Source organism: Gavialis gangeticus, unplaced genomic scaffold (genome assembly GCF_001723915.1).
Source record: "Gavialis gangeticus isolate Ggan-Ray unplaced genomic scaffold, GavGan_comp1, whole genome shotgun sequence".
NCBI lineage: Eukaryota > Metazoa > Chordata > Crocodylia > Gavialidae > Gavialis > Gavialis gangeticus.
The window spans coordinates 156,992,705-157,010,946 of record NW_017729032.1 but is presented as its reverse complement, the minus strand read 5'-3'; the positions used below and the strand labels follow the sequence as shown (position 1 = coordinate 157,010,946).

The window sequence follows — 18,242 nt, the reverse complement described above, 5'->3', positions numbered from 1 at the left end:
CCACGTTTGAAGGTAGGCATCTATAGGGTTTGCTGCCTGAATGTTGCATAATAACACAATCGTTAGAACACTAGCCCTTGATGTAGGAGATCTGGCTTTTGCCCCCCTCTTAGATCTGGCAGGATTCAAACCAATAACTCTTACTTCTTAAGAGAGTGCCCTGACCACAAATCTATAGAATAGGCTGATAAAAGGCATCCTCCATCCATCCTGTTGATGATGAATTACTGGGTAATCACGAAGCCCACACAATTTGATAAACAAGAGAAACTGATTGTAATCAGGGAACTCCTCTGAGAGGGTAGCATCCTAAGTTTTGGTCTGTTCTGCCAGAGTTATTTACCTGTGTTTTTTTTTTTATTAAACATTCATTATTAACAACCCTGCCCCTGGGGTCCCTAGGGTTTCCCCTTTCCTAGTTGAATGCCCTAACTATGAGGCTATGCTCCTACTTCCTTTTGGTTCTTTTCCTTCTCGGTTGCCAGTCATCATCGGGGGACTGAAGGGTAGGATCCCAAGATAAAGCCTGGTGATTAGGGCTCTTCTTTCCTGGGAAAGAAGGGAGGTGAGTTTAAATCCCCTCAGGCTAAAGATAACCTAAAAGCCAGATATTCCATTTCCTGGGTGACTGTTCTAACTACTGGATTTTTAGGCAAAGCCTGGGCAGCACCTCTACCATTGGTATTTTTGAGCTAGACATTGAGGCATGGATGATTACTCATTGAGTAGAATGATCCAGCCAGTAATACTTTTGTGTAATCTGTATTTCCTTAGCTTGTTAGCAAGAATGTTTTGAGAGAGAGCATCCAAAATCTTGTTAAGGTCAAGGTTTATCACATCCACTGCCTCCCCCACATCTTCAGGGCCTGTAACCTAATCAAAGAAAGAAATCAGGTTGGTCAGAAATGCCTTGCTGTTAGTGAATCTGTGCTGGCTGTTCTTGCTTGCTCTGTTCTCCTTTAGGTGCTTCACGGTAGATTCTTGAGGGTCTGCTTCATGATCTTTCCCAGTATCTAGGTCAGACTGACTAGTTTGTAATTCCTCAGATCCTTCTTCTTCCCTTTCTTAAACATGGGGACTATATTTTCCCTTTTCCAAGTGTCTGTGTCCTCACCTGACCTCCATGAATTTTCAAACAGAATAGCCAGTGGCCCTGAAATTACCTCATTCAATTTCTTCAATACCCTAGGGTGCATCCCATCCAGCCCAAAGCATCAGACTTCTCTAAATAATCCTTAACCTGTTCTTTTACTATTCTAGGCTGTCTGTCTCCTTACCTATCTTTGCTGTTACTTACTACAAGAAAAGATAATTTTTTCTTCATTCTGCCTTACAAAAACAATTCTGTGGCATGGTGTATGTGAGAAAATATGATTGTAAAGGCAACTCCAGGCTGGTTAATAATAAACCTTGACTGAGATTTTTTTAAATGATTCATGGAAATAATTTATCACTATAAATACTGAATTATTTTTTATAACTATTAACATTTTACCTAATAGCTTAAGGGTGATTTTCCCAAGGATGATTTTGACATGCCATAGTCTTTGTTAACTAGGTTTGAAATTTGTGAGAGAGACAGTACTGGATTTAATTTCTCTGTAATTTACTTCATTTTGGACTGTCATAATAGGGTACATGTTGCCTGTTATAGGTGCCCTAAACTTCTTTCTTTGATGCAACATGCACTAACAGGCAGGAAGCATCCAGAAGTCTCTCATCCAGCTACCATTTGCTTGCTGGAGAAAATATTTTGAAGAAAACTTCCAGTGAGACTGTTTGGCAAAGCTGTAACAGTCTCTCCAGCTACTCATAATCTTGGTGGCTGTGTGCTGTCTTGTTCTGATGACACTCTAGGCTATATTGTGCAATTTCATAGGATCATAGGAAATTTCTGTAACAGTGAGTCTGTAAAACTCTGATGAGTTGTTTTGGGTAAGCTTCAGTGCTGAGTAACAAGATCTTTGCTTTGATTCATTTGAAAACTCAAATCGTGGATTTGTTCATTTGGCAGAGAATGGTATCACTTGGGCTAGGTACAGACATTCAAAAAGACTGAGGAGGAATTAATCTAAATTGCATGGTTTTCTGCAAGTGGCTTAGGTTAGATTGGTAGTAAACAGAGCACATGGTCACCCTTGGTGAGGGGCAGCATTCAAGCTACCTGCACTGGCTGAGGCTAGCAGGTTGGGGCTTCGTGGGCTGCTGGCAACTGCCAAGTGCAGCTAGTAGCTGGGCCTCCCTTGATGGCTGCTGGGTCTGTGTTGCAGAAGCCTCCATTTCCACTTCCTTCCTCTGCCCCCACTGCCTACCCATGGCTGACAGCTGGCTGTGGGCAGGAAACAGGACTGGGGACAGAAGCTTTCCTGGCTTGGCTCTGGGAGAGCCAGAACTGGGTCCATGGGGCAGAAGCCTCCATTTCCACCCTCCTCCCTTGCCCTCGCTACCTAGCTGCAGCTGATGGCTGGCTGTAGGAAGGAAACAGGGTTGGTGACAGAGGCCTTCCTGGGACAGAGACTTTCCTGGGAGAGCTTGGGGATGGGGCCCACTGAGCACTTGGCTGAAGCAGATGAGCATGGGATGAGTGCTAACATGCCTTCTTGCCAGAGAAGGTAGTGGGGGGTCCACAAAGCCTATGGTGCCAGCAGATAGTGACCTAACATGATCCAAAGGGGATCTGGTACAGAAATTTGATGTACTGGACTGATCTCATTTGAATAAGATTAAGTACACATTGATCCAGGACTATCTTAGAGCAAATTCTGCCATTTTTAGTCTGTTCTGTGTGCCCTGAACTTCTGTATGGTTAGTGGTTTGGCTTGATTTCTGATCACTTAATTCAGATTATGTGTAATGTCTCTTCCTAGCTTTGGGTATAAGTACTTGCATTCCCATAGACATATGAAGTCTATGGATATTGCAAATTATAGTTAGTATAAATACAAATGAATGTATTATCCCTGCCATTCCCAGTTTTACATATTTCCTGCTCTGTGGCTGAGTGGCAATTTGAGTCTGAACATTTCTGTATTTCTTTAACTATCATCATGTAAATTTAATATGTTCCCTTGCTCTGTGTTTCCTAATTAAATAAGTAAATGAAAGAAAGTGTGTGAGGCAGGTGACTGTTATCACAGTGTTTTGGAGATCCTAATTCTGAAGTCACTTATACCTGTGCTTAGCTTTGCCTCTACAGTTTATTACTCAGGATATGCACATAAATAAAGATGGTCACTTTCATAAATGCTTACAAGATTAGGGTCTTATACCTGTTTGGTAGTGAGAGAGAGGGATGGTGAACAATCTAACTCATGATCCAGTAAGTAATGATTTTTTATCCCAATTGACTTGGATATTTGATTTCATAGATTTTATAGGCATTAGGGCTGAAAAGGACCTCGAGAGATCATCAGGTCCAGCCCCCTGCCCAAGGAGGAGGAAGTCAGCTATATGGTAGGGGCAGGGGGTGCAAGTGGAAGGGATAACTCATGACTGAAGCAGGACAAACCTAGACTCTCTAATCCAGTGGTTTTCAACCTTTTTTGTATCAGGACCCATTTGTAAATGAGGGCCAGTCCCAACCCCATACCCCTCACTCCATACCTGCTATCCTCCAGCCTCCCAGTGTATTGGGGGACAGGGGTGGGCAAGCAACTGCTCGCAGGCTGGAACTCTGCTACCTTGCAAGGGAAAAGCTACTGTTTCCCACATTTTTCTCCTTTAAAGGAGCCTACAGCTTTAAAGTTTGTACACAACCTTTTCACATATTCCTGGGAATCTTTTGGTTTGTGACCCATGGGTTGAGAAACCCCACTCTAAGACACTTGCTCCCAAAGACATCTTTGAGGTTCCCAGGCCCCCAAAGCTCTTCATAATCAGATATGGTGAAAGCCAATGCAACAGTGAAGAGAGGAGAAGCTTCACTGATGCCAGGAAGAATATATTTTCCCCTCCCTCTTCACCAGACATCGTCTCCTCCAAAGCTGCACCTTCAAGTTTGAGAGCTATGAATATATTTATCTACCATTTACTTGGTGAAACCATGTGGTTTCAGCTCTACATCACAAGATACATAGCTGGCTTCAGAGTCCTTCTGGAAAGCAGTGTTTTTTGCAAACCTTCTGCAACACTGGTAGCTCACAGCAGAAGTTATAAGAGGGCTGCACACACCAAACACTTTAGTTCCTCACCAAGCCTACAGAGAAGAGCCTAAGCAAGAGAGGAAAGTGGCTGGATACAACAGAAGCTATCAGAAGAGCCTGTCATTATAGAACAAAGAGAGTTTCTTCTTTCAGCATGCCCATCCTTCCACAGGTGGGACTCCAGAAAGCAGCGTGGATTCCATGAAGATGAGGAGAAGAGCTCTATATAAAACCAAACCAAACCAAACCAACAGGAATGGAAGTCAGAGCTGTAGCTGGCAGCAACAGCACCAATGCAGGACAGGCAGCTAAACTGCACTGCTAGTTCCTAACTTCAGAATCAAAAATGACCGGCCACAAGTGCTGACAAGCACAGCTCTCCAGCAGACTGCCAAAACTCAGATGGCACCAGGAACCCAGTAGAAATTACTTCAAAAAGAGTTGTGTCAAAAATAAAAGCATCACACCAGGCACGATAGTAACATGGGTCACGTCAGTAGACATGCCAGACTGCAAGTCATGTAAAGCAGTCACTGGAGTTCTAGCAAAGATGCAGTGCTCAGGGGTCTATGGGCCAGATCCAAACTGGAGTTGGGTTGTTCCAGCCCACAGCTCCAAAACATTGCTGACCACTGGCTTAGACAGTTCTCAGTACTGCACAGCATGGTCCTTGTGAAATAAGACTCTATTTCATAACAAATCATATAAATGGTACATACCTTTTTAAGTGGAACTGTACTTCTGAACCAGTTATAGTCAGGAGAGACTTTAATCTCTCCCATGATATTTAGATGAAACTTGGGTAAACCCTCTAATTATGTACTGAAGCATTCTGTATAATGGGGATGCCACTTGCGTATTTCATAGGGATGGTGTGGAGAGTAAAACCCTAAGTAAGTCCTTAAGGCCAGCCAAGGACAACCGCTTACAGTATGCCAACCCTATTTGGTGAAAATTCCTCGGCGGTCATTCTTCACAGTTGCTCCTTAGCTCTGAAATTCCCTCCCTTTTGAGACACATGAGAGCTCAACCCTGGATATCTTTTGGAAGCTTTGTAAGAACTGCTTATCTGGTCAGGCATTTACTGAACAAAACTAGGATGAGCTGTTGTTTAAGGGTTCTCTGTTTCATCTTGCTGTTCTAGATCCCTTTTAAGATGTTTTGCTCCTCCTTTTGCTCTCCTGTTTTATAATTTATTCGGTTTTTCTTATTGTAAGGTACCCTGAGCCTTTTTTAGGAAGGGCATCATATAAATCAAACACATACATACATATATAGTTAATACTTGTAAAGAATTAAAAAGAAATTCTGGGTGCGTCTACACAAGATGCTAACTACGCAAGTCTAATAACACTGCTCAGTAGCATGCCAGGCAAAACCTGTGCTAATATGCTACTGTGCAGTAGCATGCTACTAGCACCTACTACTGTGTAGTTAACATCACTAAAAAGCTGTGCACCGGCACTAATGTGCAGTAGCACCAGTTACTGCGCTGTTCTCTGGGAACACATGTACAGCATAAATCGAGGGAAATATGTAATAATTTTCAAAGGGCTTTTCCCTTAGCTGCATAGCATATCCATATGGTCACAGTGCCTGCACCCTAGTCAGCCAGGTTTCTTTTGAGTATAATTCTCCAGAACAAGGCTAAAAAGTCTCAGTGTATACACACCTTGCCAATTCCTGAGACATCATCTACAGCACTTCACACATGGAATAAAAGCAAACTGCATACTACCCTACCCAGGGTATGCAGAGAAGAAAACACCTTTTTGACTTCAGCTGTCCACTCTTTAATTCTGTTTGGTAAATTGATACAATAGTGATAGATGTCTTAAAGAATGTGAAGCTAGAGATTTGGCACAGAAAAGCTGTTGGGAATCAACATTTTATTGGAGCTAATAAATGATTTAACCTTCTTCTATCAGCAGTAACCACAATGGATGGTAACCTGGAAGGATTGGCCTCCAGGGAAATGTCATGCAAGGCTGAATAGATGTGACTGAATAAGGTGTTGCAGTAGAGACTCTATGAAAAGAAGGAGGAAAACCTTGAATGGTAAACCAGATTATCTTGTTTCAGAAGTATTTGTCACTGCAAGAGACAAAAAACCAAACCAAAACACAACAAAACAACAAACATACACCCTTGGCTTAATAAGCAGAAATGCTAGGTACAGAACCACAGCTAACTGGGTTTGAAGATAAATGAAAGAGCGAAGAAGTCTCTCACACTGAATTTAAGGAGATGAAGTATAAAGGATTATCTCATTCAGATTAAGACAAATCACTATGTTTTCCTTTACTATGAAGAGTTCAGAAAGCATCATTATTTTTAGAGAGAAATGCTGAAAAAAAAATCAGGATTCTGAGGGGGGTATGTCACATGGCCCTCTTTTAGACTCTTCCTTATATGTAAAATGAAAAAATGTGTGGATATATCTGTGAAACACCCTGGCCCCATCTGTACTCAGGTGGGCCTTTGGGACACCTTTCTAGGGTGCTCTCACACCTTCAGGGTTGTTCTTTAGCCCCAAACCCCTCTCTGCTATCTGCTACTTGACCACTGAGGACAGACCTAGAAGCTTCTAAGGTCACCTCGCTGACTCATCTTTACCTGCCTCACCTAGGTCTTGCCAGCTGTTAGCAGCGGGGATGTTGCCAACTAGAGGAATCTCATACTCTTGTCCAGTCATGCTCTCAGAAAAGATAGATTCTCCCCTTCCTTGCAAGAGACCTGCCTATATATAGAAAAATAATATGATTTTTACCCTGCATCTCAAACCCAAGAATGCAGCTTTTACTCAGACTACTTGCCAAGGGGCTTCAAGTCATTCCCTATGCCTGGGCAAACTAAAGACAAACAGTTACTCTTCTGGCAAAGCTTAAATGCGGTTTCTTGACTGATCATTTACATACATTATCTCTTGGATTTTTGGTGAGTCCACACTATGCATATATCTTCCTGCTTTCCCTCAAAGTGTGTGTGTTTGCCAGATTAGAAGTCTTTCCTAATCTAATTATAACCAGGGGAATATTTGCATCTTTTCATAGAATCATAGGCTGCATCCAGATGAGCGTGATCATGCAGTATGTGGTATGGCAGACACGTCTGCATGTGTCAAAAACCTTCCAAAGAAAAAAAGGTGGAGTGGAGCAATGCAGCTGCAGCCCCAGGAAGCCCCTTGGCTCCAGCCACATCTTCCCCACCTTGGGTAACTTGCCATGTGCTAGGGGACAGCTAGTGGCAGCAGTAGTTGTTTCTGGGGAGCCAAATGTTCACGCATGTCTAGATGCAGCCATAGAGAAGTAGGACTGGGAGTGTAGGCAGTGGCATGGTGGCAGTGGCATGTGGCATGGTGGTAGTGCAGCCAGGATCCTGGCCTGTTCCACCCTAGGAATAGGGCAGGGCAGACAGGCTGCCTGTGTCCAGGACCTAGTGGGCTGCCAGCTCCAAGGTAGTGAGCAGGGATGGGGGGCTTGAGTAGTGACTGTCTGGGCATGGGTCTGCCTGTCTGACTTACCATGGTCCCTGAGCACTTGTGCATGCCTGACCCCTGATCTGAGACTGGGCAGTGTGTAGCCCCTGGTTCAGGGCATCTTATCTCTGAAATGTTGCAAACTCACACAAACATCTGTCTTATGGCTCTACAGGGCCTGCAGCTGCATATGGGGGAGAGGATGAGGCCTCAGGGTCACCACCATCCATAGACAGGGCCCATAAGCAGATTAAAGTTTGGGCCTATGGGCCCCAGACCAACCAGAGGCCCCACTTGTGGCTCGCCTCTTATCGGCAGGGAAGTGAAAGCCATGGTTTTAAATTTGACACTGTTTTTGTCTCGTAGCTCATGGGCAGCAAGCAGCTGGGCTGCCAGGGCCCCTCAGCCAATCAGCAGTGGGGAGACAAAAACAGTGCCAAGTTTAAAGCCACGGCTTTTGCTTTCCTGCTGAGGAGTGAGCCACAAGCATGGCCCCTCCACCAATCAGTGGCTGGGGGTGGGAACCTATAAAATTACAGGTGCTCCTGCACATTTGGTCAGGAGCACAGCCAGGCAGCCAGCATCCTGCACATAAGTCTTTGCAGGGAAGGAGTGTGGGGGAGGGAAGGGGCATTGGGAGACAGATCGAGGCCCCCACAGTGAGGGAGGGAGTGGGGCAGGGGCAGGGGCAGGTGCTGCTCAGCCAAGGCAGTGAGTAGGACCCTGGGGCTGGGAGTGGGGCAGATTTGTGGGCAGCTCATCCAGGGGTGCAGGGAGGTAGGGAGAGGAGGTGCAAAGGGGTGTGGAGGGGGGAAAAACCCCACCGCTGCATGCAACCTCAGGGGAGGCATGGGTAGTATGTGCCCCCCCCCGGATTTTTGCATGGGTCAATGCAGGCTGCCCAATGCAGACTTGGACTGGGGGCTGCACCAGCCTCTATCTAGTCAGGGGGCTGGTCTGGGGTTGTGTTCAGGGCAGGTGCAGGTGAGGCAGGCTCAGCTGCACAGGGCAGGCAGTGATGCTGGGAAGGGTAGCTATGGGGGAGCTGATGGACGACTGGTGCTTCCTGAGTCTGGGGGGGCATTAGCAGGGCACAGCCGGGCGGGGGTCCCACAGTGACCAATCATGATGACTGGGGCCAATCATGGTGACCATGGGGGGGGGGTCCCCCAGTTGCTGCATGCACCAGTGGCACAGAAGTGCTGGGACATCCCAATAACAGACCCAATTTTGGGGTGGGGGGCAAAACCACTCTCCATGCCCCCCTACCAGCTGGAGCACTCGCTGTCATGGGGGGCACCAGTGCTCTCAGGGGGGCACATGCCCCCTCATTCCCTCCCTATGCGTTGCCTATGTGGGAGCTACAGGGAATTTTGTGGTGGCTATAGCCCCCCCCACAACTCTCCCCTAGCACTGCTCCTGCCCGGGGCACTCTGCTCAGAGCTCCTGAGGGAAAGGCAGCAGAGCAGAGTGTCCCAATCAGAGGCAGAACTAACGAGGGTCTTGGGGGGGCTATAGCCACCACAAAATTCCCCATAGGCCCCCCATAGCACTGCTGCCTGTCCTGTGTAGCTGAGGCTGTCCCACCCATGCCCATCCTGAATACAGCCCTGGCCAGCCTCCCTGCTGGGAAGAAGCTGGCACAGCCCCTCTTGGTCCAAACCTGCAGTGGGCAGCCCACCCTCACCCCGTGCACAAATATGTGAGGGGCACATGGCCCCCATGCTTCCCCTAGGGGTGCACACAGTGGCAGGGAACTGCCACCCTTTCCAACCCTCCCATGCCCCCTGGATGAGTCACCTGCAACTCCATCCCATGTCCCACTCCAGGGTCCCATTCACCACCCTGTCTGGGCAGCCCCTGCCCCACTCCCTCCCTCACCATGGGGGCCTCCATCTGCCCCCACCCCACCATGGCCCTTCCCCCACACAGACTTACTGGCAGGGCTCTGCTCTCCAAGCTGCCTGTCTGCATTCCTGGCTGTGTGTATGGGGCATTCATCAGTGACATTAATTGGCTACACTGGCCAAAAAAAGCTGATAGCTGGCAATGTTAATTTTTCGTTTATTGGTGCCACTCCAATACGCAACTGATAGATCAGTGCACCTCTAGAGGGGGCGCCCAATTTTGTGTTTGTTCAAGGCTCCAAAAAATCGTAACCCACCTCTGCCAGGGCCCTTCAGAGGTACCAGTTCCAGCAGAGGATGACCCTGTACAGGACCCTCCTCCCAGACTGCCTGGTCACAGCATTGGAGGACCAGCTGGTGGATGCTTGGGCCTGGTGGGTGGAGGACATGGCCCACCAGGACAGGTGGCAGGTGGAGGATGTCACCTGGGAGGATGTGTGAGACTGGCATGAGGAGGCATGGGATCGGCCAGATGGGGAGTTCTGGGCACAGCTCCTGGCCCTGGAGTATGAGTGGGTGGAGGTGCTGAGGGAGCAGAATGCCATCCTGGCCTGGGCAGGGCAGAACATGGATGATGGCCGCTGGGTGCTGGACGCTGTTCCAGCCCAGGTGGTTGTCCTTGTGCTGCCTGCTGCCTGGCCTTTGACACTAGCCTTGCCTGCCCCCTGGTAGCCACCTGCTGCCCAGCAGTAGGTCCACACCTGGACTTGGAGGGAAGTCCTGCACTACATCCACAGCCAGAAGCCCCTGACCTAGCCCCTGCCCCCAGTCTGGTGCCACTCAGCCCACCCTGCCTGGCTCCAGCCCTGCTGCTAGCTCTGGCTGCATGTGGGTGCCAAGCCAGAGCTGCCTGCAGCAGGGACAGGAGTGTACACTGGTCCTTCTGGCCCTGGACACTTCCTGCTGGAGTGGGAGCTGTGTGCACTGGGGCAGGGAGGCACTGGCTGCTGTCACCCCTGGGTGAGCCTCCTGCCCATTGCACTCACCATAGTGTGTACACCCAGAGGGGAATGGTCTGAGGCCAGGGTGTTGGCCCCCTGTCCCAAGGCTCTGCCTCCTAGGTGCTCCCACCCCATGGCCCTCCACTCCAGGACAGCCCACAAAAGACACTGTACATAGTTTTAATGGGGAAGAGGTATTTTTATTGTTGGTGGGGGTGGAGGGGCTCTGTTTGTTGAGTGGGGAAGGGAAGACGGGCTCTGCTTCTTGGAAGGGGAGTGGGAGGGGGCTCTGGTTGATGTGAAGGGAATAAAAACTGGTTCTTGTGAGATGTGTCTTTAGTGAGCATGGTGCTGGGGGTGGGGATCTGTGGGTGGTGGTGCAGGTGGGCTGCAGCAGAGAGTGCTGGAGTAGGTGGTCAGCTAGCACTTCCTGCACTTGGGGCCTTGGTCTCAGTGGTGGGTGCAAGGCTCTCCTGGGGCCTCAGCAGAGTGGGGTGGGGGGAGACACACTACTGTTACTGTTGCTGCAGGTGATGCTCCCACTGCCAGGCATCCTTCTTGTGCTGTGCCTCCTTTACCCAGGCCTCATGGAAGAGCTCCCCTTAGGCCTCACAGATGTTATGCAGTACACAGGCTGTGATGATGACCTGGGAGAGGTTTTCTTTGGGGAATTCGAGGCAAGTGGTAAGGGTGCACCAGCGTCCCTTGAGACTGCTGAAGGTGCACTCCACCAGGGCATGGGGCTGGCCCAGGCACCAGTTAAAATGGGTCTGGCAGAGGTCCAGGTGACCACTTTAGGACTACATGCAGTGTAGGAGTGGGTAGATGGGGTCCTTGATAAAGAGGGGCAGGACCACCATGGTGCCCAGCTGCAGGTCCAGCACTCCCGGTGCAAAGTGCCCATTCTACCCTAGGCCCAGCAGGCCAGAGTTCCTGAAGATGTGGACATTGTGTGTGCTTCCTGTCCAGACAGCACTCATGTGTGAAGGCCCTGCAGTGGTTCGTGATGGCTTGGAGCACCACAGAGTGAAAGCCTCTCCGGCTGTAATAGGGGAAGTCTCCATGGGATGGGTAGGTGACAAGGATATGGATCCTGTCCAGGGCCCTGATGCACTGGGGGAATCCCAAGGTATGCAACCCCACCACCACCATCAGGGGTCATGCACGTGGAGCACGGTGTCCCCCCACATGGCCTAGAGGGCACTGCACACCTCTGGGATGGCCTTCCCAGCAGTGGCCTTATGCATTCCAAGCAGGTGGCTGAGGAACTGCAAGCTGGCGGGTGTGGCCAGCTTCAGCAGGGTGAGGGCAAGCGGGAAGGGGTGGTTGCATGCTTGTGTCCTGCTGCTCCAGGTGTGGCCAGAGCTACTTCACAAGGTCCTGGAAGGTGCCCGGGTCATGTGTAAGGCCTCCAGTCACTGCTCATCATCCCAGGTATGCTGGATGATGTGCTGCCACCAGTCCTACTGGGTCCAGAGGTGGCAGGGCTGGAGGCCCAGGATGGAAAGGGCAGCCATGGCAGTGGCATTCTGAAGCCTGTTGTAGGTGTTTCTGGTAGGGTCTGGCCAAAGGTCATGGCAGCAGGTGTGCCGTGGCAGCCTGGCAGATGGTCTCTGCAGATGGGGGAGCTGGGAGGGATGAGATGGCCATGGGCCAGGAATCAGTGCAGAGGGCCAGCAAGGTGGCCAGTAGGAGTCCAGGGCACTGGTTGTTGCTGCCAGGGGCAGGGACTGGAGCAGCCATAGCATGGGGAGGCAGAGGTGGCAAGTAGAGTGCTGCTGTGTGCTGTCCATGCGCTGGGCACACTTCTCCTGGCCAGGGAAGCAGCTGGCCAGAGAGCAGTGAGTGGGGCTGGCTTTTGAAGAGGGCTGCTGGCTCCTGGCAGCTGCACCGGAGCCTGGAGTTTCTCCCAGTGTCAGCAGGGACTCATTGCAGGGCCCTGGGAAGCGGGAGCAGATTGGCAGCAAATCTGCGCCCAGTTCCCTGCAAGTGTAGGTGCCTGCCTGTCACCGTTTACTCACGAATATTTACTCACAAGGAAACTGGTGCCACACCAAATGCATGTTTAGATGTGCCTAGTCTTGGCTAAAATATAAAAATGTAACAAAATTATATTTATATTGAATACCACAGTTCATGTTGATGTCATAATGCTAAAGCTAAATAGAACTTGATGCTAACTATATGTAGAGACTACATAGCACATGAAAACAATTTCAAGAAAACATGAATAACATTTCATGAACATCTCAAAATATTGTGGGGTGACACTATATATACATAGAGAGAAGGGGAGAGAGATAGAGAAAGAGAGAGAGATAATATAAAGGAAAAGTTTAGAAGAGGGACCTTCCTTCCTTCCTCATGTATCCCATGGATTGTTTGACATGTTGCCAACAAGGTATTCATGGACCTGAATCAAATCCAAGCATTCTGGTCAGAATGAAAAAGTTCTCACTAAATTTCTTTAAAATGAATTCCTTATTGTATTTGCTATGGTGACAACTTGAAAGAATTAACATTTTTCATGCCTTTAGTCTTGCAATTATCTCCTTAAAAGCCATGTTCCACTTATTCCTGCCACAGTTCCTGCTGACTTTCTGTGGGAGTTGCTTAGTTAAAGGCCAGATCCTACAAAGGCTTTATGTACATGCATCCCTACATGAACTAGTAGTCTCTCAGATATGACTGGGACTAAAAGAACCTACTTAGAACTTTGTAAGGCATTTAACACCACAAGATAGTCTTATTTAAAAGGTAGCACTATACAGTGCAATAAGGCACACATTACATAGATTAAGAAATTAGCTAACTCATGGAAGATACCTCTTAATGGGGAATAATCACTGAATGTGGGTGTTACTAGAGGGGTTCTGCAAGGAGTCATGTTAGTCCTAAGACCATGCAATATAACCAAAGAATGACTGCTGATAAAATAGGCAGATGACCCAATGATTGTTGGAAGGGTAAATAATGAAGACAAAATAGCCTTTCAGAGTGATCTGGATTGCATGATAAACATGACCCATTCAAGCAAAGCCTAGATGATGCAACCAAATGGAAGATTATACACTTAGGAATCAGTCACTTAGGGCACAGTAGCTGAAAGGGAAACTATGTCCTAGTTAGCAGTGACTGTGAAAAGGATTGAAGCATCAGAGTAGAAAAATGAATGAGTATGAGCTCCTAGTATCTAAACAGGGAAATTATGTCTAGAATAGGAATGTAGACCACAACTTGCAAAGCTGATCCCATGCTGGAGATGTGGCTACGATAGTGACACCCTGCCCCATGTCCTGTGTGGCTGCAGGCCCCACACAAGAGCATGGAAACTGCATTACAATGCCATCCAGGGTCAGTTGGGGAAGGCTATCTTGGTGTTGGTCAGGATGGTAGCTGTGAACCATGCCATCCTATGGTGCAGCAACTAGCTGCTCCCAGAGGTCATTGTAGCAGATGAAGACAGTGAAAAGGTCCTGATGATCAACACGATCATCCTGTTTGAGAACCAGTGGCAGGCTTTTACTGAAGCCTGTGAGTGAAAGCTGTCCAAGTACAGACCACTGGCTGATATGCTGGCAGAGAAGGGATATAATGTGACAGTGTAGCCACTGATGGTTGGAGCACTTAGAGCATGGGACCCAAACATCAAGAGCATCCTGCGAGCCTTAAGAGTACCCCACAACTACATGAAACTGATGAGGTGCTTCATGGTATCCAATACCATCCAGTGGCTGAGAGACAGTTACATCAGGCACATCATGAGCCATCACCAATATAAAGAGAATTGCCTAAAATCACCAGCTAGAAGCAAGACTGAGGGGATGGACTGAACCTCGTACACATGCCATTAACTGACAAAGACTCTTAATGCCTTTGAATAATCCTTGCTTCAGAAATTATACATCACATGTTAAAACCATTGTGTAAGAATGACTTTTGCTACCTTATAGGTCCGTAATAGTGTGGTTACCATCTACAGTGGTTTTCCCTCTCCCTATTGTAGCATGGCATTGGATCTTCTTAATCTTCTATACCCCAGGCTAATGTAGGCTGCTTGTCTAACTGCATGTCTCTAGACTGTATTAATATATACAGCTATATACCTATGTGGCTGCCATGCATAGGGCCTTATATTGTCTTACAACTCTACAAAGCCATGTAAGTAACCATGATTCTTAATATTTTATTTATGCATTGGAAAGACTAGCAGTAGAATGTCACCCATAGCTTTGGTCTCAACATTAAAAAAAGAAGGCTGAAAAACTAGAACAGCAATATAAATGAGTTGCAAACATGATCAGAGGATTGGAAAAAATACTTTACAGGGAGAGATTTAGGGAGCTCAATCTGTTTCACTTGTCAAAAAGGAGAGATAGGTGACTGAAATGTAATGCTTATGTACCTTTACAGGGAGAGAATATTGGGTTCACTAAATGGTTATTTAGGTTCCAGCTGTTCGTTCTTGTTCTGCCTTTTTCTACTAGGTTTAATCAGAGTGCATGTCTAATTCATTTTGAAAGTAAAACACATTTATGTAATAGATTAACCGATTGCCAAGGAAATTGATGGGCTCTCCGTCTCTTAAAGTCTTCAAGCCAGGACTCTGAAAAATAGTCTTTCACTCAGCACAAGTTATTGGTGTCAATACTAAGGAAACTAGGTGAAATGCAATGGCTGATGATGTCCAAAAGGTTATTTGGCCTTTAATTCTATCAATCTATGTTTGTAACCTCTGGGAATAGCCACTTATGTGGCTGGAAAGCAGAATCTATATTTATAGATATACAAAATATAAATCAGTTGCTATCTGTGGTCCTGTGAAAAATTGCTTACAGAGAGAGGGTTGTACAGATATGTTTAGTATTCCTTTTCTTTGCTTCAAAATTCTGTGGCCTATGAGTTAAGTGATGACAAGAACAAATACTAACTAACACTGCCTCCAGCACTATATAAAGAAACATTTTTATTTCTTATAAATTGAATGACTTTCATTCCTTACTGCTAGTTGCAAGTAAGTAGTACCGTGATTTAAAGCCTTTCTTTTCATGCTATAGTTTTCTGTCCACATAAGTAGTTAGCAATTACAAAGTGATTAATCCTGGTTAATTAATTGGGTTGCAAATCAGGGAAAAAATATTCTTGCAGGATCTATCCAACAAAGGAACTCTTCTTTTATTCCTTAGGGATACTCTTTCCCCCCTCTTCATCCCCTGCAAAATGTTGCGGCCGTGACTGAGGTGGAACAGTTTTTTAGTCTGCTGTCTCTCATCAAGGTGCTGTCCACATTGCAAATTATGTTGAAAACATGACACACATTATTTATGCTTCAGTCACCTTCCTTTATTTTTTCTCTCCGTTCTGATTGTTTCAGATGGGTATTTTTCCTTATATGGATCTGTAAAATGATGTTAGAAGCTTAATAATAAGACCGCTTATTTCCTAATGGGTAGAAGCAGATACAAGTGGGGAAAAAACCCCAGGGGGTTTAAAATTAGACTCAAAGTCATTGCAAGCCACTTGAAATAGGCATATTTTTCCTAGGAATTACCATAGGCACGTTCTTCCTAGGAAACTGAGTTTAAGTTTTGTTTGGTTTAAGTTTTTAAATGTGTTATATATTATAATATAATAATATATATAATATTTATATATTCTGCATCCTTTCTTCCACCATAGCAATGCAAATGTTGTTGCAGTAAGGAGTTTTAAAAAAAAATCCTTTACAGGAGATTCATTAGCCTTAGTCTGCTTTTAGTCTAATGGACATTCGCTGCATCTTCATGTTTACTTTTTGTTTGGGTCTCTGATTTAATATGTGTTATATATCTGCTTTAAACTAAGTAATTCTCTTTCTTAGAGCTGAAACATGAGATCCATGTTTGGCGACTGACAGCACAGCGTATTAACCCAGCCAGCAGAGAAGAAACGGCTGTGAAATGTCTCTTGATGCAGAAGGTTCTGACTCTGGAGATCTTGCTGAGGAAAAAACTCAAAACATTCCATAGGTAAAATTTGCACAAGATCCCTCCAGTTTAATTCTGTTGCAGTCCAGATTTTTTTTTCCATTGGAAGCACACGTTTCAGAGGAAGGGAGAATAATTTATTGGGGTTGCAGTTTATTGAACAGCTCTTATTTCAGTGTCATGCGGTGGGGTGTGGTCTCTCAATGCTTTGAGCAGTACTCTCTTATCTGCCTCTCAGAGTAGAGGTAAGAACCTGGCCTATGGGATGTGTTATGGCAATATTCCCTTCAATTTACTTTTTATCCAAGTAATCTAAAGGAGAATTAGGAGAGTAAAGATTGGTGCATTTTCCAGTGGGACAAGAGCTGGATATTGAGCCTCCTTCTGACCTTACACTATGTAGCTACAAGCAATTTGAGAAATACATTGAGGCATGCTGATTTTTCAGTCCTTTTTAGTCATTTTCTTTGCAATGGTGGCCTTCAGAACCTATAGGGTAACACATTGCTGCTGCTTGTTTCTCTAAAATATTAAAGAGCTTTTCAATAGGGAGGTGACTTTGAGTAAGGACAGACACAATATTTGAAGTGCTTCAAAATACAGCAGAACTTTGAAGCACTTAAAAACTGGAGCATTTCAGCCATGGAGAGGCAGAGACCACGTGTACTGCTGTGCCCCCTGGCTGGAGTGCTGTAAAATTGCAATGGCTGCATGCCAGGGGGCATGCCAGGGGTTGCTTTATTCTGAGGCTGCGTTTTCCACCACCCCCTGGGGACAAGGGGGACTGTCAGGGCTGAGCCATTCCGCCAGGCTCTTCTAAATAGAAGTGCTTCTAAATCATAGTTTTATTCAGTCTTTTAGAAGAGTAGTGGTAATTTATTCATGGCTTTCACCAAAACAGTACAATAAAATATGCAATAAAAGTTTTATATAAATAAAATAACATCATTTATATAAATTATCAATTTTACTAAAGGCACACAGTAAGATTTTCTGTTCTCCAGTTTACACAACATTAAAACAGAACATATTTTGAGTACTTTTGCAAGTTTTTTGAATCTCAAAGGGAGTATGTTTGTCTGCTATGCCTTTGAAACATTTCAAAGGTGTTTGAAATGCTTCAAATGTTACATCTTTTCACACCATTTGTGAGATCCCCTATTAGTAAGTAGACATTAATATCTAATATTTTTATACTAAAATCATAAATGATCATCTGTTAAATTAAACAGCACCACAGTTAAACTATTATGCTGAGAGTGAGAGAGATTTTATAAATTTAAGACTAACAAAAATGTTAAGCCAAACCTTTAAAAACTCCTGTACGAATGGCTATCAGTCATACCCGTGAAACTGAGTATAAATAGAAGTGGAACTAATTTATTAATTTTCATTGTTCAAGCTAAGTGAAATGTAGACAATTAAATTAACACCATGAAAAGAGAAACTTGTATTTAAAGTGTATTTAAAATTGTATTTTAAATTTTTTTTCACTAAACTAATGAGAGTTTTTTTAACAACATGATTTTAATGCTGAGAGCATCCACATTGAATAGTTTGATGAAGAGAAGACTAAGGGGGGATTTAATAGCAGCCTCATAGGTGACACATAGTGGCGCATGGGGAGTGCTGGTGCCCCCCACAAAAGCAAGTGCTCTGTGTTGTAGGGGGGCACGGAAAGTGCTAGTGCCCCTGCTGAAATTGGCTTTGCTGGTGGCACTTCCGCCACTTCTATGCCCCATGCAGCAGTGCCGGCAATACCATTGCTACTGTGCTGCTGGCATGCTTGGTGACCGGCTGCTGGGGGG

At 45.9% G+C, this 18,242-nt stretch overlaps 1 protein-coding gene and 1 long non-coding RNA gene across 2 annotated transcripts in view; one reads left to right on the top strand and one right to left on the bottom strand.

Moving 5' to 3' along the window:
• Window positions 1–18,242, top strand: part of OCA2 (OCA2 melanosomal transmembrane protein) — a 481,929-nt gene that overhangs the window by 222,544 nt on the left and 241,143 nt on the right. The window contains exon 16 of the mRNA XM_019525532.1: window positions 16,329–16,476. Within this exon, the coding sequence (XP_019381077.1) occupies window positions 16,329–16,476 (148 nt within the window). The remainder of the gene's footprint in view (window positions 1–16,328; window positions 16,477–18,242) is intronic.
• LOC109303328 lies at window positions 4,125–4,969 on the bottom strand. The gene is made up of 2 exons (XR_002099056.1): window positions 4,862–4,969; window positions 4,125–4,209 (listed from the first exon to the last, which is right to left on the bottom strand). It is a non-coding gene; the product is annotated as an uncharacterized LOC109303328 (long non-coding RNA).